The sequence below is a fragment of the Vespula pensylvanica genome, chromosome 1 (assembly GCF_014466175.1).
Source record: "Vespula pensylvanica isolate Volc-1 chromosome 1, ASM1446617v1, whole genome shotgun sequence".
Classification (NCBI taxonomy): Eukaryota; Metazoa; Arthropoda; class Insecta; order Hymenoptera; family Vespidae; genus Vespula; species Vespula pensylvanica.
Window position 1 is genome coordinate 10,780,668 of NC_057685.1, and position 22,860 is coordinate 10,803,527.

The following is a 22,860-nucleotide window of genomic DNA, read 5'->3' on the forward strand; positions in this document are numbered from 1 at the left end:
ACGGCTTGCCATCGTCCTCGTATCACGCAAGATCGACCGATCGAAATCGTTAATATCGAGATCCGCATATTCCGATCCGTTAATTTTGATCTCGAACTTCAAAGATTTTCATTCGTACGGAAAAAGGATCGGATCTAGGAAAAGGATGAGTTACATAAGAAATTCATACCTAAATCGTTTGAAATTATCCAATCGGAAGATTTATGAGAGCGACATGGAACTTAACGACTTAACGTTCTAAAAGCAATATTAACGTCCGCGTTTCGTCAGTGAGTATCTACTAAACCTGACAACGAGTGAAAGACAGAGTGTTAGAGATATTCTTTGATCCTCCACTTAGGCAAGTATTTTAGTATGCATTTACGTTGCCCTTCCGGCAGGCACCGCCCTCGATCGTCCGAGATTCCCGTTATTTACAACGATCGTAATCCTCGCCTTTCTAGTTCTTCTCTCGTTTAAAGAAATTTCTCTAGCAGGACTTCTCCATGAGAGAGTATATTTCGTCGTCCTGCTGCTGTTGCCGCTGCTCTCGAGTTGCTCAACCGTCGACTACACACATGAAACCCGCGGATTATGCTAATTTTTTCGTGCCTTCTTCCATCTCTCTCTTTTTCTCTCTTTTTCTCTTTGTCCTTCCTCTTCCCAAACTCCTTCTCCTCATATTATCCTCCCCTCTCTTCGCATTCGTTGATTTATTTATTTATTTTTTTTTTTTTTGTAAGCATCACCGCAAAAATGATTAATGAAGGAGTCAAGAGTTTCGAAAGCCTTGTAGCTGTGAAGGTCGATGATGCCTCGATACTCGCCTACGTTCTTTCAAACATTCGTCTATTCGACTTTTCGATCTCTCAAAAAGAACATATTTTTCGGGACAAAATATCTAACTAATCTTATATATTTTGTTTATAGGGCGAAGTCTAAAAATGGTGGACGACTGTTAAGGGAAAAATTAGAGAAGATCGGTCTGAATCTACCAGCCGGTAGAAGGAAGGCTGCCAACGTCACACTTTTAACGTCCTTGGTAGAAGGTAGGTTCTAGTTTTAATATTCCAATGAATTTTATTACCTATCGTTATAAGTCTCACTCTGATAGTCTCACTTTTGAAATTAAAAAAGCTTTGATTTTTCTTAGATTACTTTCTAAAATAATAATTGATAAGAATAAAGGTCAGACTATTCCTTTCTTCCCAATTACGTTCATTCCTCTAGTGTTTTTTCGAGTCGTTAGAATTCCAAGTGCGGCGAGTGATTAAGGAAATTTTTCAAAATTTCTAAAAAAAATTCCTCGGCAAGATCTCTTAGTTCACAATCCTATGCACAAACGTATGCTTTTAACATTTTATCCCACACATTGACCCGCATTTCTCTGAGCATGCCCGTTAAAGAATGGCTCTTAATTCTTTCGCGCAATGAATTTCTGCCTTAGCGTGTGCCAAGCGTTATTTATGGATATCCGTCGCGTAGGATAGATTTGCATCTCCTTAAATAATACCGCCGCTAATCCGTCACCACACCGGCATTTCTGACGCGTCGGCTTTGGTCGACAAGTAGATATATGTCCTCTCTAACTCGCTCTCGCGAAAGCAACGAGGGAAGAGTTTAAGATCGGGATTGAATTCAATCAAAAATCGCAAGTCGCAGAATTTGAAGTATGTACCGTACGTTTACTTTACAAGTTTCGACGTTTCTCTCTCTCTCTCTTTAGAAATCGTTCACCTTCTGAGTTCGAAGATCGTTTAAATGATTTCGATCTACCGACGCCCTTAAGTGAAAATTTTATCTATCGTTTTTATTTAAAAAAGAAAAGAGAAGAAAAAGAAAACGAGGCAGGTATTTTAACGTGATAACATTATATTCCTGATAATGAAACATATCTTTACGAAGATAAAGGAAAAAAATTTGAAGAGAGAATAAATTTTAACAATCGATCAAATTCAACTTTTCTTTTACGTATCGTTACGAGTATGCTCAGAACTTCTGGCTCAGAGCGTAACTTGGTAATCAGTCAGTATAGACTTTTATCCAGCACATTTTTCTCTTAAAGGATTGTTTATAAACAATAAAAAGAGAAGTTCTCGGGGTGCAGCCGTGAAATTTGAAAGTTCTGTGCAAGCGCGAACTCAGTGATATTTTATATATTTGCTCCTTCATTGTAAATAGTTGTCAATTTTATTGCAAATAAATCGAGTTTTCTTTCTCTCTTTTGTAAATTATTGCGCCGGGTGTAATAACATACATATTTTTTAGGAAAAACGATCGTTCTTCGGTCGATATAATATAATATAATCGAACATAAATTTATCGCTGCAAGGGCTTGATGTTTGAAATACTTAGCTGATAATGTCGTCATCGATTGTGAGCAAAACTTGGAATATTTTTCTCTTGTCATTTAATCGTTCTTCCGGTTCCGAGCTAAAAAGCAAAGCTCGATTAATCAAGAATACTCTGGCAAAAGGTACCAACTCGAGCGGTTAATGGTCTCGCTCCTCTCGCATGCTCGTCTTACGTCCGTAGAGAGATCGCAAGGCATACTCCTCTATCGGCGAAACTCTAACGACGCTATGCTATGGCCCGTCAGAGCCGTTGGTACCGACGTTGATTATAATTTATTGTCGGTGGGCTTCCATAAAACACCAAGCCACGACTTTCTTCCATCGCGCCTCCACGACTCACCAGGCAGATGCGATAACTTCTTACTTGCGAGATAATACGCCCAACAAACTCGGTAAGCTGATCTTTAAACGGTTCAGTTTAATTTTCTTACTTTTGGAAAGCTTTAATGCTATAAATATTTCTAAACATTCAAAGTTTATCTTCCTATCAAAGGGATTTTTCTTATTTTATTGTAACACAAATTGAATTTTTCATGAAATGAATAGAAAGTCAGGTTCCATTCATTTGTCAGGGATTTGTTACTCGTTAATTGAAATTATAAATTAATTATTTCACTCTAACGAAAAGTATACGCTCATGCAGTTTTACTGCTACCTTCAACATTCATTTTTCTCGTAAGCAGAAAGAGAAACACCGAGAGATTAATGTCACTTACAATGAAATAAAATAGAGGGAGCATAGAGCTATTCTCCTTCTATATATATATATATATCTCCCCCAACAAGAAATGACTGCATTGTAAATTTAAACCTTTCAATAAACGTCCATTGCTCGATTTGCACCGAGAAGCGACTGGATTAACACGTACGACTCCTGATTTATACGTTCGTCGTCGGCACGAGTCGTCGATTCTATCTTTCCCGGTATACCCTTCGACTTTATCTTTACAATATCTTCGAGTCACGGCAGACACGAATGTCAGTTAGATTTTAATAAATCACTATGATTTTATCTGTTATACTTACAAAATTAAATGCTCCTCCACACACCATCGAATGTTTGGTCAAAGTTTTCATACATCGTTAAATATTTTTCTCGAAATACTCATTATTCTCAAATTAATATACTCTTATAATATCCAAAAGTAAACTCAAAAATTGTATTTTCAATCAGATACATTCTTCTAGTTCGTTAAAAATGTATTACAAAAAAAAAGATTTACTTACAGTTTCGTAAAAGTCACTGCTCGTATTTTCGAGTCTTTTCAAACGACGTAGGCATTAAAATTATTTCCATAGTTAAATTATACGGAATAGAGAGAGAGAGAGAGAGAGAGAGAGAGAGAGAGAGAGAGAGAGAGAGGGAGAGAGGGAGAGAGGGAGAGAGAGGGAGAGAGAAATGTAAAAGCCAAACATACGTCTTCTTCTCGATCGTATATTCGAGAAGTTAAAGAGGCTGCCGAGTGAGGCGAAAGTGTGGGAATTCTCTCGAAATGGCAGATGTGTAAGTAACACCTAGCTCCAACCTGATTCATCTGGTATACATCATACATGCATATACTAATCCACCTACCTACCTGATTCAGGCGTAAATTCGTTGACCGATCGGTTAACCGGGAAAGAAGTGATGACGTAATGTACCTAAGATTACGTACGTACGCATGCCGTTACCTTATTATCGAGTTCTTTAACCCTACCGACGTGCAATCAATTTTCATCTCGTTTGGTCCAGCAGTACCGTTTGAAAGAATCGACTCAAAAATCGACAATAAAACAATCTCGAGATAATACAAGCGTCTAGTATTTCCGCTCGTTATTCCGTGTCAAGACTTTAATTGGGAAAATTTGTGAGAAAATTTATCTTTTTTCTATTCGTTCTGATAAAAGATAAAAAAGATTTTTATTCGTTCTGATAAAGATATTACATGTCGAAAAAAAAGAGAAATAGGTACAACGAGAAGATGAAAAAAATGTATAGACTTTCAAGAATAATTATAGATAATCTCATTAAGTTTGTCGTCAAAGGTAATCGATTTAACATCGCAGTTTACATTTTTTATATAAGAAAATATATGATCGAAAGCAATTTACGAGCTCCTTGACTTTCGAGAAGCTCGCAAGACTGACTTTTCGCTATGATCTTGCTAATTATCTCAGTTTTCACGTAAATCGCGATTCCTTCTTACATGAATACGTAATCAGAGGCATTATCTTCATCGCATTTAATATCATTAATCCGTGCTAATCTATAATATAGAAATCGCGTTATAGTAATGCTTGGCAAAAAATGACCGCTCTGGCCACTTCGCAGTGCGTTAATGACGCATATCCTGACTATATCGAGCCGTCGCGGTGGAATAACTTTCATCGCCGATGCGCGTTCATTACAGTGAAGTTGTCAAACGGAAACTTGTTTAGTATATTGGCCGATCAGGTTGTTCGCTCGTTCTCCTTTTTAACTCGCTCTCACCAATGTGGAACACGCATCTGTAAAATCTCGTTTCGACCGTAATCCCTGTCGACCGACACAAAGACCCTGTCGACGACTTCGATATAAGAAATATCTTTCCCTATCACTCCTATCGTTTATTACCAATAATACCAAAAATGAAAAAAGATGAGATGTTTTTTCTTATTGGTATAAGCGAAATAAAAAAATAAGTTTCACGTATGTATGTATGTGTATGCGTGCGTGTGTACGTGTTCTAGGAGAAGCCATTCACCTTGCCAGAGACTTTGGTTACGTTTGCGAAACCGAGTTCCCTGCGAAACAGGTCGCCGAATACCTCAGTCGACAACATTGCGAACCGCAAGATTCCTACAGGAGAAAAGAACTTCTTCATGCCACCAAGTAAGAGAGTTTTCCTTCCTCTTCTCTTTTCTCTTACCGTCATCCACCAAAACGAGTTCGATTTCATTACGATAACTAATCGTTGAAAATTCATCATTTCAGGCAAATCACCAAAGAGCTGATGGATCTTCTCAATCAGGATAGGTCACCACTCTGCAACACGCGGCCACAACACATACTCGATCCGAGTATACAAAGACATCTGACGCACTTCTCCCTCATATCGCACGGATTTGGAAGTCCAGCGATCGTTGCCGCTCTCACGGCGATACAGGTACGCATTTATCCTATTAATGGATTAAACACATTGCGTGTTGAGGATAATATAAATGACTGTTACATAATAAGAAAAGATCAATCAGAAGATAATAAAACCCATAATTAAATCGTCTTGCAAATATAAAATATCAAAATGTACAAACATTGTACGATCATCTTATATTAGATTACTTTTCCCTTTACAAAGTATTGATATAAAATATGAATAAAAAAAAGGTCTTAGAAATCTTTTAAGATTTTTTATCAGAAAATAGAAAGAAAAAACAGTGGTTGAAGAAAAATATTGTACATGAATATGTTAATTTAACAGAAAGTATATGATAATTTATCAAGTAAGAAGATTCCTCTAATATTTCACGCCATGATTGATCTTTGCAGAAGTTCCTAAGCGAGTCTCTGAATCATCTCGAGAAGATGTATCCGGGGAACGGTAGCGGCGTGACCAGCAGTCAACAATCGAATCTCGACACAAATAAGAGCAAGGACAGTTCGTTAATGAACGACATGAAGAAGTGACGCCCGGAAGACCCGCCTACCTCGAACGTGGTCACGTCTATAAGGCACTCCTGGCCGTACAATTGAGCTCTCTCTCTCCCTCTCACACGCGATAGAGAAGCTGACAGTGGACCACTAGATACACGCGCACACATATCCACGCGACTTTTTCACGTGGAAATGAGGCGTGGGTGCGCGTGTTCACTGAGGTTGGCTGGTCGGAGAAGTACAGACACGAACGCAAGGAAAAATACAAGAAAAAAAGAAAAAATCAAAAAGAACGAACGAAGGCTAAAGACAGAAGAGAAGAGAAAAGGAAGGAATGATCGAGTCCTCGAGGATGAAGAGGAAGACGCGAAAACAGTGCAATCATGATCGAATATCGTTTTTCGAATCGACTTTTGCGAATCTCATCGACCGGTTCGTCGACGAACATGGGAAGAAATACGCGTATAACATACACATAATATACCCGCGCGCGCGCGCGGTTTAAATATATACAGGCAATTATATTTCTTAGACCGTTAACAAAGCAGACAAATGTTTTCTACGAGACTTGTTTGATTCAAGGGGGAAAGTGTGATAGCAGATTTGGATTTTTTGTAACATATTTAATTAATATCATAAAAATTAAATGATACACGAAATATTACATTTTTATAAGAAACTCAAATCTACTTTTTCGTATTTTTCCCTTCGAACCAGATAACATTCGTATAAAAAAAATTTTGTTTCGCATCTTTAACAGTATAAGAAACTAGTATTTATATTTAAAAACCAGATATATATATATATATATATGTATGTTATGTATGTTACGCGGAGGTGACGCGAAATTAACACGTTTTTTTTTCGTCCCTACCGATTCGCAAGTTCCTTTCGCGAGATAGCTCGAGAACCTCGATCGTTCGTACGGTAGCCATGTAGAAAGTAGATCGAGAAGAAAAAGAGGATAAAGAAACGTTTATACGAAACGTTCGTTTTCGAGCGAGACTATTATCTGTTATTTTATTGACGCTGCTCGTACAGAGCAGGCTCTTTGTGATATTTATCAGACATCCAAAGTGCAATCCATACTACATATACTAAATCGCACGCCGGTCTCACGCGTTGAATCCTATTAAAGTAAATGCGACTTGTATATTTACATACGTAACGTGACATAGGAGACGGCTCGTCATAAAATATTTTACGATGGCGAGGATAGGAAGAAAAGAAACGAGAAAAAGATAAAAAAGATAGAAACAATCGTTCTTGTTTCGTTCATACGACCAATGCGTTCCCTTTCTCGTCGGTTTAAAAAAAAGTAGAATCGTTCTTATTGTTAGAGAAAAAGAGGAAACGAACACATCGAAGGAAAAGCGCAACTACGTATGTCTCTCTTCCTCTCTCACTCACTCTCTTTTTGTCGTCTCTCGAACTTGCGGATCGATAGATGCGCGTTAGGCTTAACGCCGGAGCAAATAGAAGAATGCAGTTTTTTGCGACTACAATCTCATTCCTCTGTCTACGTGCAATCCCTTAAAGATCGATCGTATGTAGGTATGTATGCCCGAGCTTTTCGCATTCCTCTTCAGCGATCTTGTTTCTTTCTATAAGTAGTATCTGTGTATGTACGATTCTTGCGACCGATATAAATCGTTAATTATCGAACAATCGATTTACTTACAATAAAATATATATATCTCCTGATGGCTTTTACACCTGGACTTCTTATTTCTTTTTATATATATATATTCTATTTATATATATATATATATTCTTATTAACGTTAATTTCTTCTAACTTAAAAAAAGAATGCAACCAAGAAGATAACAAGGTCGTGATGGAGGAAGCAAAGTTCAAAACCAATGTGCGATGCAAACACCTCTGAGAGCCGTCTGAGGCTATGAGTATTAATTTATAATCGTTATATCGTTATTCTTATATCTTCATCACGCCTGAACAATTCGAGAAGAAGGAAACCGTATCCGTCACGTACCGCGTTCGTAGAAGTCACGTACCATGTTCGTCCTGATAAACGACATGAATTTCTTCTTTAAATAAAAAAAGAATGAAGGAAGAAAGGAAAGGGGAAGGAAAGAAAATATGGAAGAGAAAAAAACCAGGGGGAAAAAACGATTATCGTGCCAATATACAGAGACAAAAGTTGCCATTTGAAATGTGCCAATTAACGTCGATTTATAAGCATTAAGAAAAGTCAAACGAAAAGAAAAAAGAAACAGAAAAGTAGAAAAGAGAAATGTAGAGGAAACTGAATCGATTTTCTCCGTTTCCACGTGTATTATATAATACGATGAAAGATCGATATTGTCAAAAATAGGAGAATTTAACGAAAAAGGAAGAAAGTGGAAAAGGAAGAGAAGACGGAAAAGGACATTGTATGAAGTACAACACCAGGTGAACCTGAGACATATCTAACTTTGTAATTAAATCTTTAGGCGTATAATTATGTAAATGTAAGATTATGTCCCGACGCGAGCGCATCGCGCTCCACGGGCTATGTACAGAGTATTCGAATCTTTCTTGTGATATAATCGTACATTATTAAGATATCAAACCGATTGAAAAGACGGCAAAAATAACGATTTACTCTACATTCCATGTTTTTTCATAGAAACGGTGTTAGCGCGGTCGCGAAGCAGTGCGAGAGATAAAGCAGAAAAAAAAACCGAGAAACTACCTTAAACCATCCCCTAAACAAGTACCATTCTCCTTTTTTCTGCGCTCTCGATTAGAATCGTAGCGCGGATTCGTGCTCTAGCCTTTTATTCTTGAGTGTCTTCAACAATTTTATCACGAAATATCGGAATACGAAGATTTTTATTACCGATTCGCGATTCGACCTCAAATTTACACCCGTTGAATTTCGAAAGTAAAGGTGCATACCTTGATAAACGAAAATTCGTTTGCAATATTTTCCGTGAAAAACACACAGTTGCTATTCTCTCCTCTCCACCTTTCTCTCACCCTCTTTTTCTCTTTCTCTCTGTTTCGCTCTATCGTTGTATGATACCTCGCGATACCGATTACTATAAAACAACGGCTAATGCATTTGTTACTCGACACATTCGTACGTACGTATGAATATTTCCGAGAATCATCGTAAACTCGTCGATCGTGAACCATGTCGAGATCGATGCGCTCGATGAGGCAGAGTACATTCCGATTTTAGAGTCACTTCATAAAATGAATTAGTTAGGAAAAAAACAGATTAAGAGAAAGGAAGAGAAGACATAACATCTTTTTATTTTCATTCGAGATTACTTAGGCAACTTCGTTAGTATTAAGATTCCATAAATTAATACTTATTTATAATCTTTAAAACGGCCGTAGAAAAAGCAATTTTCTACCAGAAATTCTGTGCCAACCGCTCAAAAAGAGAATGTTGTAGAAGATTTTGTTTCAAGTTGGATACATCATTCTAATCTTGTAAGATACTCAGATATATCTTTATTAAATATATTTGAATTTTCGTAGTATATTATATTCTGATATTGATTATACAGTTCATTTTTGTATATTGGTGTGTGATAAATAAATAAGGATATTGTTTCTAAGCAATTTAAAAATGTCGGATTTCAGATAGATCCTCTTGAGTGTTTTTCAAGGCGGGCCCGGACGAAAAATTTGAACAAAAGTTCAATTCACTGGTGGACTCAAAGCACATATTTCTATTTAAAAACTATGTCTCTTTCCTTACATTTCTATTCGATTTAGTCGTATCTTTCAGAAAAGAAAAACACCATGCTGCTCCGAAGACTCCTGCTGGACGTGAACACCTAATTTTTAAAAAATACACTTTAAAAAAAGAACGTCTTTATTAGTTTTATGCACACTGACACTTTAACGATGTAATTTCTTCATCACATAATAAACGATGATGTTTCTTTTGCCTGTAAAAAGTCTCTCTGGTAATTGTCACATGCGATTAACAAAATAAAGAGAAACAACGTGGGCTTAAAGAAAAACGTATTGGCAATAAAGTATTACAATCATCCCATTAGGACGCTTGTACGCTTATCATTGTAAGTTTTTTAGTATTTCGATATTTCTACAAAATTGATAGATAAAAAAGAGAAAAAGGTTGAAGCAACAGAATGCATGCAGTTGAAATACTCACGTTTCATCAGGACACGCTACAGCTCCGTGAATCACAGGAGGATCAAAAATATTTCAATCGAGAAGAACGCGTTCCCACGCGATCTTCCGAATTTTCTCATACACCTGAGGGAGATATATGAAATCGTGATTAGAAATATGCAAACTTGTCAACAATCGGTCTTCCATCATCGTCCATTTAATTGGTTTCTTTTTAAATCAACGCTTTAATTATACGGTTATATTTTAATAATGGGAACATGGTCGTACGAAAGTTAAAGATTATTTATTGTTAGTTCATTAACGATATAGTTATGATGGTTTGAACAATAATGGGTAAGGTATTAATAATTTTCACATGAATTATGTTTGTAAATCTGTTTTCATCCACGTTTAAAACGACGAAAAATTATTAACTATTTGGGAATTATCTTGTATTTTTTTTTAAATAGAGTTTTTATTTTTATGTGATATATGTATTCTGGTTTATGACGATTACATATGTCAAATGAATATTTCATTTTTAATACGACAAAATATTTAGAAATTACAGTCATTATATTTTATTAAATATTTATATTATTTTAACTTTTATCCTAAATAATAATTTCATGCTAATTTATATTTCAAATTTTGTACTTAAATGTACTTAAATTATTGTTTTATATTTCTCATGTATGCACGCGTCACGTAATTATTAATTTTGTTTTAATACTATATCTTTTAATGTATCTGAATGAAAATTTTTTTATAATATTCATATATATCATTCGATAATCATTGATTTACTATTATGGTGCTGTATATTATTTTAGATAATATAATTATTTAGGTAAAATAATTATCTTATTTAAATTAAATATTTTTATTTCTTACATTTGGATATAATTTGTGATTATCCAAAGTTCTTTCAATAATTAGTAAAAAATGTGTTATGTGTGAAACATAAATATCGATCAATATCAATAATTGATATTTTTAAATTGAGATTTAATAAAGATAATTTGATGAGATATTATACAAAATTAAGTATACCTGATGTAAAGAAATTGGGGAAAAGAATCTGCAAAATTCGCGATATATTGTACCGCCGTCTATTACTTCTTACTACTTGCTTGTTTAAATGTTTTGATATACCTTATCTTTTTTTGTCATTATGATTTACTTCATTACCAATATAGCATAATATTTTGGATAAATGAGTTAAAACTGAAATTTATACCTTTACAAAAAATTAGGAACTATTAATACTGCGATGTGATTTAAGTATTACCGAGAGCAGAACTTTCGCTTGTAACTTGTATTAAAAACTTTGGATTTTCTTATGCTTTGATTATACGTTTCGTCATATTAATATATTCTGATTTATCCACTGACCGCGAAATACTCATCTGAAAATGATGTGGACCTTATTAAGCGAAAGAGATGAAAAACAAGTAAAATAAAACGAGTAATAAGAAAGAAGAAATAAAAATAAATTGGTGTGATTAACACGATTTAAAAAATAAAAAAAAAAAGAAACGGTAACTGATGACTTTTTATCGTATTAACTAAACGTAGAAAATACGTAGAAAATATGACGTTAAGTGTGATTTACTCCTGCTCATAATTTACCATATTAAGCTTCATGCCTCCGTTAACTCAAAGCCGATCTGGCATACGCTCGTTTATGGGTTTCTGAATTGCCGGCATCATAGGTCGCCGTACATTAGGAAGGTTACACGTCAATGGTTTAGGGCTATGAAATAATAACGTTGAGAAAATAGTATTTATAGATTGGTGAATAATTTTAGATCAAGAAGAAAATTAAAAAACTTTTGCAGATGTTTACTTGGAAGGTCGTGTGTATGGAGCGCTGCGATATCGCGAACTCGAGCCTGACGTTGTTGTAGTCTTGTATGACTTCCATGCGCGGCTTGTAGTATCCTCTGCGAATTTTACGGATTTATGTACTTCAATTATTGATAGATTTTATAAGGAATTTATTATTTTAACAAAAATCCCGTAGAGGTATTGTTTGTACATTTATCCACGATCACCCCACACGTTAAGTTTTTATCTGTCTTTATGTGTTTCATAAATTTGTTGATATATTAAAGTTCATTTCATTTATTTTTAATTATTAACGTATTAATCATCCTATTGATAATTGATTTTATATCAGGGATCAATAATTGATTTTATTAATACAGCCATTATCAATTATTTTTATAAGCATTTTGCACATTTCATCAATTTTACGCTGATTTCCAAAGTGATACTTCGGAAAAAAGCACGCTTGAAATTAGAGAATTTAAGGTAAAAGAATATATTCTTACCTGGATAATCTGACATTTCATAATAATCATGGGATGTGTGCGGTACAGCTTCTTCTTCATATTCATAAGTCGTATATCTCGAAGTAGGATACATGTCGTCGCTGTATGATATTAAAACAAAACAAAAAACCTTTAACGATCACTTTATAAAAGCAAAATTATTCTCGTACCTATCAATAATTAATATGACGTAATTTTTGTTAAACTTTTTTTTATAAAAAGATTTATTTATCATATTAAAAGAAATCTCTGTCATACATACATACGTACATGCACACATACGTGTTTGTGTGTGTGGGATACAAAATAAAATGCGACATCTAATAAAGTAACTGAACTAACTTTGATAAAATGTACTTAAATTAAATTTGCTAAATTAACATTTACTTGGTAATTTGATCTTTCATTCTGATCATGAACTATACATACCTTGCAGTCGATGTATAATGACGATCTGCATATCGAGTATTTGTGGTCGAAGATGGATGATATTCATAATCATGTGTTCCTACGCGATTATTTAAAGGCGGAGTTGGAGTCTCATAGCTTTAAAAAAAAATATATTTTATAACGTTTCCTTTGCTATTTATTAGAAATAACGTACATATTAAACATTTACCCATAACTCTGATCCATGGCAGCTCGCGCGCGGTCTAATATCGAAAAAATTTTTGTCTTTGCAGGCATCGATCGAGCAATTGGTCCACGATTGGATGGTGGAGGAAGAACAGGTGCTGAAACTGATTGAAAAACTAACAAAATTTTTGATAATTTAAAAATTTCAATCTTACATACGTGAAAGTTGTTAATAGATATACTATTTTTTATTAAAAACAGCAAACCTCTTGATGATCTTTGCAATGTTGGCCTTGTGGTAGGTCTAAGTATACCACCTGCTGCAGGAGGCACACCTCTAATAGAAGGTCTTCTATCTTCTGCAACTGCTGAATCATCAGCCATGCTAAGTTCCATTTCACGCATTTGTTCTTGCCGTATATTATCGTTATTGTCTGGAATTAAATATTTCCGAACCTCTGCGAGTGCAAATGCTATACGAGCATATGCTTCAGCTGGAGGTGCTAAAGCTGTTATTTCTACATGTAAGTCATCCGACAGGTGAGCATATTTTGGATCCAAGGACATACGACATTCTTCTTCCTACAATATATCAGTATGATTTTAATTTTTTTTATAATAAACAGCAATACTAAGTATCATTGCTGTTAAAAATATCTTAGATACATATTATTATAATCATTTAAATGCAATCTAAGCAAGTATACCTTTTGCCGATCTTTCATTGATCCTCTTCCTAAAACTGCCATTTTGCACATAGTTTCTTCTTGTAGACGTTTCATGGAATTTCCCTTTGGTCCCAATAGTTTTCCCACAAAATTAAACTACAAATAAAATTCTATAACGTGTCAGTATCGAACTTACTGTAAATGTTAAAAGATAATAATATGATTATTATAATCACCTTTGGATGCTCGCGAACAGGCACCAAAACTTTAACAGAAATACGAATCGGTTTTTCACGATAAATATCTACATATTTTGGATCTCTTAATGGTTTTCCAATAGCTTGAGTTTTCTGTATTTCTGTAAATTAATAAAAGAAAATAATTTATCAACTTCTAGTTTTTACGTAATTTATCTACCTCGAACATTCTTTAAAACGATCTTGAAAAATAAATCCTTACCTTGATCAATTAACCGAGTCGCATTGGGCCATTTTTGTGAATCTAACTCGACTTTTTCTTGTAAAAGTTCTCTTACGTATTCTCCGGCTTTATCAACCTGATGATCCTTTTCTTCTCGTTCTTTAATCATTGGCAAATTAGAGTTATTTTCTGGAGAATCCTCTCTCTCACGCTTGTAATCTCCGTTACTTGATCTTTCAGTCATGATTCCGATTCAGTCACGATTCCGTACAAAATATACAATAAAATAATGTTCAAACTTTCTTTTTGTATGTTACAAAATTTAACGATCATAAATCTTTAAAAGTTTATGCGCAAAACAATAATAACACAATGGCTGTCTTAGGGTGATCAAACTTAACATTCAATACCACTCAACACGCTACCATTCACAGACGTAACGCGCATGCGCAGCTATAACCTGCACACTATTGCTACTTCTCTTTTTATACACTACGCGACAATAATTTACTAAATTTCGTACGAAATTTGTCAGAAAAAGCAACAAATTATCATTATTAACGCACCTATCAGAAATGAATACGTAACTAAAATCTTTCACCTGAATTTGTCTATTGGTGAAAAGAAAAATATTTCTTTCTAAAGGCCTATATGGATACGTCAGCATTTAACGAATCGAAAAGTAGTATTCTATTTAGATCGTTCTTATATATGGTTGCACTGTATGCGAAAATTCTAAATGAGTACTGCACGATAACCTCACCTGGCGTGTAACTTTTACAGATTTTGTGCTTCTTTTATGATTCCATACTGCGTGGTTCGATACATGAATTCATAACCTTATAGAGTATCATACTTACGTCTTGTAACAGACGGCGAAGAATTGCAGACTAAAGGTGCATAAAAAGAATCATTTTAAAATGATAGAGAAACTATCAGAGACGATAAATTTTTCGAAAGAAGAAGAAATAATTTTAGAATTATGGAGAAAATTAGATGTATTCCAAAATAGTTTAAGATTGTCGAAAGGTAAACCGAAATATTCGTTCTATGATGGTCCACCTTTCGCAACTGGTTTACCTCATTATGGACATATACTTGCTGGAACAATAAAGGATATTATAACAAGGTATGCTCATCAATGTGGGTATCACGTTGAAAGAAGATTCGGATGGGATACACATGGTTTACCTGTCGAATTTGAAATAGATAAAGCTTTGAATATCAAAAGTCCAGATGATGTCGCAAAAATTGGTATTGAAAACTATAATAAAGAATGCAGAAGTATTGTAATGAGATATGCTACAGAATGGGAGAAAATAGTTGGTAGAATTGGTAGATGGATAGATTTCAAAAATGATTATAAAACATTGTACCCATGGTACATGGAGTCTATATGGTGGATTTTTAAGGAATTATACAATAAAGGACTTGTTTATCAAGGTGTCAAGGTAATGCCATATTCTACTGGATGCAATACACCTCTATCAAACTTTGAATCTGGTCAAAATTACAAAGATGTTGTAGATCCATCCGTAGTAGTAGCATTTCCTTTGATAGATGAACCAGGTATATCTATTCTAGCATGGACAACAACTCCTTGGACTTTACCCAGTAACCTGGCATTGTGTTGTAATCCTGCTTTTGAATATATAGAAGTAAAGGATAATAAATCTAATAATATTTATATTTTATTAGAATCTTCTTTAAATCTAATTTATAAATCTAAAGATCTTTATACTATATGTGGAAAAAGAAAAGGATCAGATTTAAAAGGGAAACAATATCAACCACTTTTTCCATATTTTGCTCGGTTAAGCCAAAAAGGTGCTTTTATAATATTAAATGATAATTATGTTACTGCAGAAAGTGGAACTGGTATTGTACATCAAGCGCCTTATTTTGGAGAAGATGATTATAGATGTTGTTTAAATGCAGGTGTTATAACGAAGGATCAAGAAATTATATGTCCCATCGATAGTCGTGGTTGTTTTACAGACCCAGTTCATGATTTCAAAGAGAAATATGTGAAGGATGCGGATAAAGATATTATAAAATATCTTCAAGCTAATGATAGACTAGTTTATAGCAATCCTGTTAAACACAGTTATCCATATTGTTGGCGATCTGATACACCATTAATTTATAAAGCTGTACCATCATGGTTTATTAGAGTTGAAGCTATAAAGGATAAATTATTAATGGCCAATGCTGATACTTACTGGGTACCAGATTATGTCAAAGATAAAAGATTTGGTAATTGGTTGCGAGATGCTAGAGATTGGGCAATTAGCAGAAATAGATATTGGGGTAATCCGATACCTCTATGGATTTCTGAAGATGGTCAAGAAATTGTATGTGTTGGAAGTATTAAAGAATTGGAGAAATTAACCGGTACTAAAGTGACTGATATCCATAGAGAAAGTATAGATCATTTGACCATTCCATCTGTACGATCAGGATATCCACCTTTAAGGCGTGTACCAGAAGTATTTGATTGTTGGTTCGAATCTGGTTCCATGCCATATGCACAAATACATTATCCATTTGAAGATCCAAAGAATTTTGAAGAAAGTTTTCCTGCAGACTTTATAGCAGAAGGCATTGATCAAACTCGAGGCTGGTTCTATACCCTTCTTGTTATATCTACTGCACTTTTTGGCAAAGCACCATTTAAAAATCTTGTTGCCAGTGGTTTAATTTTAGCATCTGATGGACAAAAAATGTCAAAACGCAAGAAAAATTATCCTGATCCCATTGAAGTTGTTGACAAGTATGGAGCAGATGCTCTTAGATTGTACTTAATTAATTCACCTGTTGTTAGAGCAGAAAATTTAAGATTCAAAGAAGAAGGAGTCAGAGATATAATAAAAGATGTGTTTCTTCCTTGGTATAATGCATTTCGATTTTTTATGCAAAATATTGAAAGATTTGAAAGAGAGGAAAAAACTAAGTTCATGTATAAGGATATTATTCATAGTTGCTCTAATAATATAATGGATAAGTGGATAATATCTTTTACACAAACATTATTGAAACTTCTTAAACAAGAAATGCAGGCATATAAACTATATACTGTAGTGCCTCATTTAATAAAATACATAGATAATCTTACTAATTGGTATGTAAGAATGAATAGAAGACGAATAAAAGGTGAAAGTGGTACTATTGATTGCCAAAATGCATTGAATACTTTATATTGTATACTTTACACAATGGTGAAAATTAATGCACCATTCACTCCATTTTTAACAGAATTTATGTTTCAACGTTTGTCAAAACTGCTTCCACCTGATTGTAATGCTAATATGGATAGTGTTCATTATCAAATGATTCCTAATCCTTGCATCCATTTAATCGATGAAAGTATTGAAAAATCAGTATCCTATATGCAAATTATCATTGAGTTAGGCAGGATTGTAAGAGATAGAAAAACTATTCCTGTCAAATATCCTTTACCTAATATCGTTGTTATCCATCAAGATAACAATGTTTTGAAAGATATTGTTTCATTAAAATCGTACATACTTGAAGAATTAAATGTAAAAGAATTAATAACCACAACAGATAAAGAAAAGTATGGTGTAACTTTACGAGCTGAACCTGATCATAAAATATTAGGTGCACGTTTAAAAGGAGAGTTTAAATCTGTTACACAAGCTATTAAAGAATTGTCAGATGAACAGCTACAACAATTTGTAGTTTCAAAAGAAATTATAGTACAAGGTCATAAGCTTAGTGAGGGTGATTTACGCTTAATGTTTAATTTCACTGGCCCAATGGCTGAAGAACTTTCTAAGCAATATGAAGCCCACAGTGAAAGAAACATATTGATTCTTCTAGGAATTACACCTGATGAAAGTATGCAAAATGAAGGAATAGCAAGAGAAATAATTAATAGAGTACAGAAATTGAGAAAAAAAGCACAATTGATACCATCTGATGAAGCAATTGTTTATTATGAAATTCTAAATGTAACTAGTAATTTAGCTAAAGTAATTCTCAGTCACAAAGAGTTTATTGAAAATGCAACTAAAACTCCTCAAAAACATATATCTGAATTGTCAGATAATAGTAATATTATCCTTGAAGAAATGCAGAACATTAAAGGTATTGATATGAAACTTACACTTGTTAAGACTAAAATAGAAAGCACACTTAAAAATAATACTGCAGAAGTTCAACCATTTTCAAAATATGTTAATGTCGAATTAATTAATATAAAGCCAAGATTTGGTGCTACTAATTCTGCAGGTACAATTTTGTTAGAAATAGAAACACATGAACTTACAACTTTAATTTCGTATGAACAATTAAGACAAAATATAGATGTTATATTTGGAATTTATGGATTTACTTATGATCTGTATGTTGACGGAAAGCTACTTACAAATAATACAGATATTGCTTCATTACATAAAAAAACTATTCAAGTGATTAAAATTGGCTCACCAGCAAATCCATCAATAGTTGATTCTAAGTCTCCTAATTGTCATTTTCTTAATATGATTAATGATAGAAAAAAAACTACTATACTTTTAGAAAATCCTCGAGGAAATTGTACATTAGATATGCTTACATTAAAACAATATATCAACGAAACTTTATTTACATCAAATAATACTATATTTTCACTTCCAAATGTATCATCCATATTAGAATTACATACTAAAACAATAGATATCAGTCATTTTTCTTGAAAATAATATAACCCAAAAAAATATGAATAATATAAATTATTCAACCGATTAATTCCTTTAAAAACACATCATATATTAACGATTTGTTACAAATAATTCAAAAATAAAAATTACTTATAATTACGTTATATACCATCTATTGTCATGCATTATCATTTATTTATTCTATTCAAAAAACGTAAAATATTAACTATTTATACATTATAAAACATAGTAACATAAGAAAAAAGATACTTTGTATATAAGGAAGCATAAATAAATAAACAATTAATAATGTGTAGGTAATAGATTTTTAATTCCTAATATTTTAATTTATCCAATGAATGTTTAAGAATGTTATATGATATTAAAATAATTTACAGAATTATAATATATAATTGATCATAACCACTGAAGTAGATTCATAAAACAGACATTCAAAAAAATATCAAATAAATAAATATTTATTCATATCATATCAAACAATTACAATTTTATTAACTGAATTTTTTAAGTTTTCTATAACATATTTCGTATACAATACATAAATGTAAGAAACATGTTTAAAATATTATATAGATTTTCTGTTATACTTCATCAACATTAACCAATAATATCAGAAATATCAGAAATAATTACATAATTGATTATTTTATTTTGTAATACTTTACAAAATTATAAATAAGTCATTATATCATGTATTATTATCCTATTACAAATTTTTTCCAAGATAATTATATATATTTCACTTTCATTGCACCATCATTAAACCAAACAAAATTATAACAGAGAAAATATTTAATTGTACTAAATACATAAAGAAGACATTTTATATATCATGTGATATACTTTAACATGTAAATATATTATTCCTATTTTTAAAAAGTAAGAAATAACACGAAACACTTAAAATTGTGATTATCGTACTTTCGTTATTTCTTTTCATAATAAGAATAGTACTATTATATCAATTGGAATGTGATTATGACTCATGTTTAAAAAGCAAGGTTACACTTATTTTAATCATTTCAATAATAAAATGACTTATTACTTGCATCTGGATCACTTCACTTGCAAATATTTTCACATTAGAAATAGCTGCAACATAAGATAATTAGATATTTTTTTTAATGCTCATACTTAACTACGACATATGATAAGTATATATATTTTATAATTTATTTTGTTTACTAATTGTATTATTAATACATTTACAGTAATACATATATTATTAATACATTTAACAGTCATCAACAGTTTTAAATGCCAGTAATAACTTTTTAAATGTATTTATAAATTACAAATATCTTTTGAAAAATAATAATCCAATGTATCAACCAGATATATCCAAAATAATAATTATATTGACAAATACATAAAAGTAATTGAACAAATAATAACATAAGAAAGCACCAGCATGCAACCACATTCTATCCTTTTGGTTGCTACTTTTTTCATAAAATAATCAACAGGTATGTAAATTTTCTGAATTTTTTTTTTTCTTTTCTTTTCTTTAGAGATTATGAGTAATCATTAAAACTAACAAATAATTCAATAAAGACTTCATACTTTACTACATTATTATACATGTATATTAATCACTTGTTTGAGTTTTTACTCTTCATTTTATTTTAGCAAGTTACTTGCAAGCTATTAAAAAAATCACATTTTTTTATTTGTTTATTCATTATACCCCACGATATTTCTGCATAAATCGATAAGTAAGACAAGTGCTAAAGATCAATTTCTTTTACTTACTTATGATCAATAAAATTTGTTCACACAGTTGTCTGAATAATAAGACAGTAACATCAATTCACTCAATGTTTCTAATGCTATCTTGATCAGGGAAAAAGTTGCTAAATAAAGAAACTGTAAATATTGCAGTGAGTGCATATAATGCAAGTGTAGTTGTCGCAGTAAATAATTGCGCGTAGTGGTAACGAGAATACCAAGCAAGACCTAAAATAAGAGTCAAAATGCTCACTAAAAGCCTGCTTAAATCCCATTCATTATGTACTGAGCTGATTCCAGTACTCGCAGGGAGATTTTGAAAAGTCTGTGGATTGAAATAAATTGATGATTCATCCAATGTATGCGGCTGTGATGATGTTGTAGCTGGTCGTGGTTGATGTACTAAGCAATGAACTACACAGTGATTATAAAGACCGCATCGTTCTAATGTTTGACTATCTGGTTGAAGCACTTGACCTTTAAATACTAAGCGCACCAATTTTTGTGACTCAAGTTCTACTTGAAAATGTCGCCTAAAAAATATTATGTGTAAAATAGATTTTTCTATATCAATATATTCATTATAATTAATTCATCGTAATTAGTATTACAAATAAATATAATTTACCTTTTGAACTCTCCAAGCATTTCCTTAAGACTTCCAGTCACTACTTTTTGATCATCATTTATGAATTTCAGTTTTATACTAATTTCATTAGCATTGGCAGTTGACAAGTTTTCAGTTGTACATCCTGTTGTACTAGGATGCATTGACTCAGACTTATTAGAGTCATCTGTAGAACTTTCCTCGTTAGATTTTTCTAACGCTATTGTCTCTTCATTATTAAAGGAATCCATAGTTTCAATGAGGACCTCTTCAGAAGTGGTAGCTTCTGGTACTCTTCGTAATGCTGGAGTAGTGGCATCTGATATAGATAGAAAATTAAAAATTGTAAACTCAAATCATGGATTATATATATATATCTTACTGACATACAACTAATACTTAATACCTGCAATAGATGTTTCCGGACAACTTGCTTCTGAATTATTACTTTCAATAGTATTTGTTTCCATAGAATTTTCATCTGATATTTCCAAATTACGAGATTGATTAAGAGTATTGGTGTTCTGACTTGCTCTTAATTCTGTAATACTTGTGCGTGTTCGATGTTGCAATATAAGTACTGTGCGTATTATTGGTTGATCTGCAATATTTGTAGAACACCATGCGAACCAAGCCACCAGTATAATACTCAAAGCAATAAAAAAATCTGTAACTTCATCACCAACACCCTCTATTAAAGACATCTTGTTTTAATAATCTACAAGAACCTATAAAAAATGATTTGTAAATAATATAGTTTTTATATAAAATTTCACTATAAATTTGCTAACTAAAATTTTCACTACAAAATTTCTACAAAAAGTAGAAACGAAAATTGAATGTTATGTCATGTTAAATATTAATAAAAAACTAACTTTTTATAGATAATAAATAAAATAGCTTATAAATAAAGAGACAACTTCCTATTTATTTAAATCATTTTTTCTTATGCAACAAAATTGCTATTGAAGGTTAAGGACACTATATATAATTCTTCCTGCAATATGGAAAAACATTAATTGAGGATTGGAAAAAAAAAATTACTCCATCTACAAAATCACTACAAACATTTCAAAAAGATAAAATAAAAGTAAAATTAAGGGAAGCTTGATAAAATTCTAGATATTAAAACGTACGTTATGTTTTAAATTATGTACTAAATTTACACTTTTCTTTAGTCTTGTTTACGACTATTTTTATTTATACCACAATCAAGGCCGCGCTTGTGTTAATTTACAAAAATCGTAAACAATTTTATACAATACAAAATAAAATTGACAAAACAGCTATAAATATTGTATCTATAAACATCTGTGCATGACGCAGATAGTTTATGACAAGTAGCAATATATATTATTTAAGAAACATGTTCAAGCTGTTATCAATACGAAAAAGCAACAGACCATTGAAATACGTATATAGCAGAAGATGATAGCGGAAACTTACGTATCTATTTACAGTATGTTTAAAGAATTATTAAGGAAATAGGTGGTCATCTTCAACAATGTTTATATATTAATAATTTATATATTTGAAGATTGGTCCTTATTTAGCAAATAATATACTAGAGCCATTGGAAAGAAAAATACATATGTGTATATACTCGCTGTGTATACTCGTTGCATCAATAGCTTTGCTTACTTTTCATTTGCAGAAAATATGTAGTGTTTTAACTAAAGTTCCTAGAAAAAAGTTCGAGAATTTATTTCAATCAAAGATTGTAATAAAAGAAATTTATTTTATTCATGATTATCTTTGTTCTTAAAAAATATGACAGACCATCTTTTAACCAACTATGA

The 22,860-nt window shown here is 32.3% G+C and overlaps 4 protein-coding genes across 19 annotated transcripts in view; 2 read left to right on the forward strand and 2 right to left on the reverse strand.

The window, feature by feature from the left end:
• Nucleotides 1–6,198, forward strand: part of LOC122636765 (transcription factor AP-2-epsilon) — a 162,605-nt gene extending 156,407 nt beyond the window's left edge. For all 10 annotated transcript variants that reach the window (XM_043828389.1, XM_043828379.1, XM_043828391.1 and 7 more), the window contains 4 exons: nucleotides 910–1,028; nucleotides 5,043–5,184; nucleotides 5,287–5,458; nucleotides 5,842–6,198. In XM_043828389.1, the coding sequence (XP_043684324.1) occupies nucleotides 910–1,028; nucleotides 5,043–5,184; nucleotides 5,287–5,458; nucleotides 5,842–5,979 (571 nt within the window). In that variant the 3' untranslated portion in view covers nucleotides 5,980–6,198. The remainder of the gene's footprint in view (nucleotides 1–909; nucleotides 1,029–5,042; nucleotides 5,185–5,286; nucleotides 5,459–5,841) is intronic.
• Nucleotides 6,199–9,172: 2,974 nt separating this feature from the next.
• LOC122636859 (KH domain-containing, RNA-binding, signal transduction-associated protein 2-like) lies at nucleotides 9,173–14,513 on the reverse strand. Of its 5 annotated transcripts, XR_006329086.1 has the most exons (11): nucleotides 14,081–14,513; nucleotides 13,858–13,979; nucleotides 13,661–13,777; nucleotides 13,220–13,535; nucleotides 12,997–13,117; nucleotides 12,807–12,923; nucleotides 12,378–12,478; nucleotides 11,891–11,987; nucleotides 11,674–11,797; nucleotides 10,082–10,185; nucleotides 9,173–9,740 (listed from the first exon to the last, which is right to left on the reverse strand). XR_006329086.1 is itself a non-coding variant. In XM_043828499.1 (10 exons), the coding sequence occupies exons 1-9, from the start codon at nucleotides 14,283–14,285 to the stop codon at nucleotides 11,701–11,703; spliced, it is 1,293 nt and encodes a 430-aa protein (XP_043684434.1). In that variant the 5' UTR covers nucleotides 14,286–14,513; the 3' UTR covers nucleotides 9,173–10,185; nucleotides 11,674–11,700. The 5 variants fall into 5 exon arrangements, 3 of the variants coding, with proteins under 3 accessions (XP_043684434.1, XP_043684456.1, XP_043684444.1); XM_043828499.1 differs by having other exon boundaries at nucleotides 9,173–10,185; XM_043828509.1 differs by lacking the exons at nucleotides 9,173–9,740; nucleotides 10,082–10,185 and adding an exon at nucleotides 10,909–11,450.
• A 352-nt stretch (nucleotides 14,514–14,865) lies between these two features.
• Nucleotides 14,866–18,831, forward strand: LOC122636683 (probable isoleucine--tRNA ligase, cytoplasmic). The gene has a single exon (XM_043828205.1). The coding sequence runs from the start codon at nucleotides 14,962–14,964 to the stop codon at nucleotides 18,739–18,741; it is 3,780 nt and encodes a 1,259-aa protein (XP_043684140.1). The 5' UTR covers nucleotides 14,866–14,961; the 3' UTR covers nucleotides 18,742–18,831.
• A 335-nt stretch (nucleotides 18,832–19,166) lies between these two features.
• Nucleotides 19,167–22,731, reverse strand: LOC122636924 (transmembrane and ubiquitin-like domain-containing protein 1). 3 transcript variants are annotated; one of them, XM_043828621.1, is made up of 4 exons: nucleotides 22,508–22,731; nucleotides 21,468–21,789; nucleotides 21,083–21,380; nucleotides 19,167–20,987 (listed from the first exon to the last, which is right to left on the reverse strand). In XM_043828621.1, exons 2-4 carry the CDS (start codon nucleotides 21,763–21,765, stop codon nucleotides 20,537–20,539), a joined length of 1,047 nt encoding a protein of 348 aa, XP_043684556.1. In that variant the 5' UTR covers nucleotides 21,766–21,789; nucleotides 22,508–22,731; the 3' UTR covers nucleotides 19,167–20,536. The 3 variants fall into 3 exon arrangements, with proteins under 3 accessions (XP_043684556.1, XP_043684563.1, XP_043684573.1); XM_043828628.1 differs by lacking the exon at nucleotides 22,508–22,731 and adding an exon at nucleotides 22,198–22,498; XM_043828638.1 differs by lacking the exon at nucleotides 22,508–22,731 and adding an exon at nucleotides 21,937–22,174.
• Between the last annotated feature and the right edge of the window lie 129 nt (nucleotides 22,732–22,860).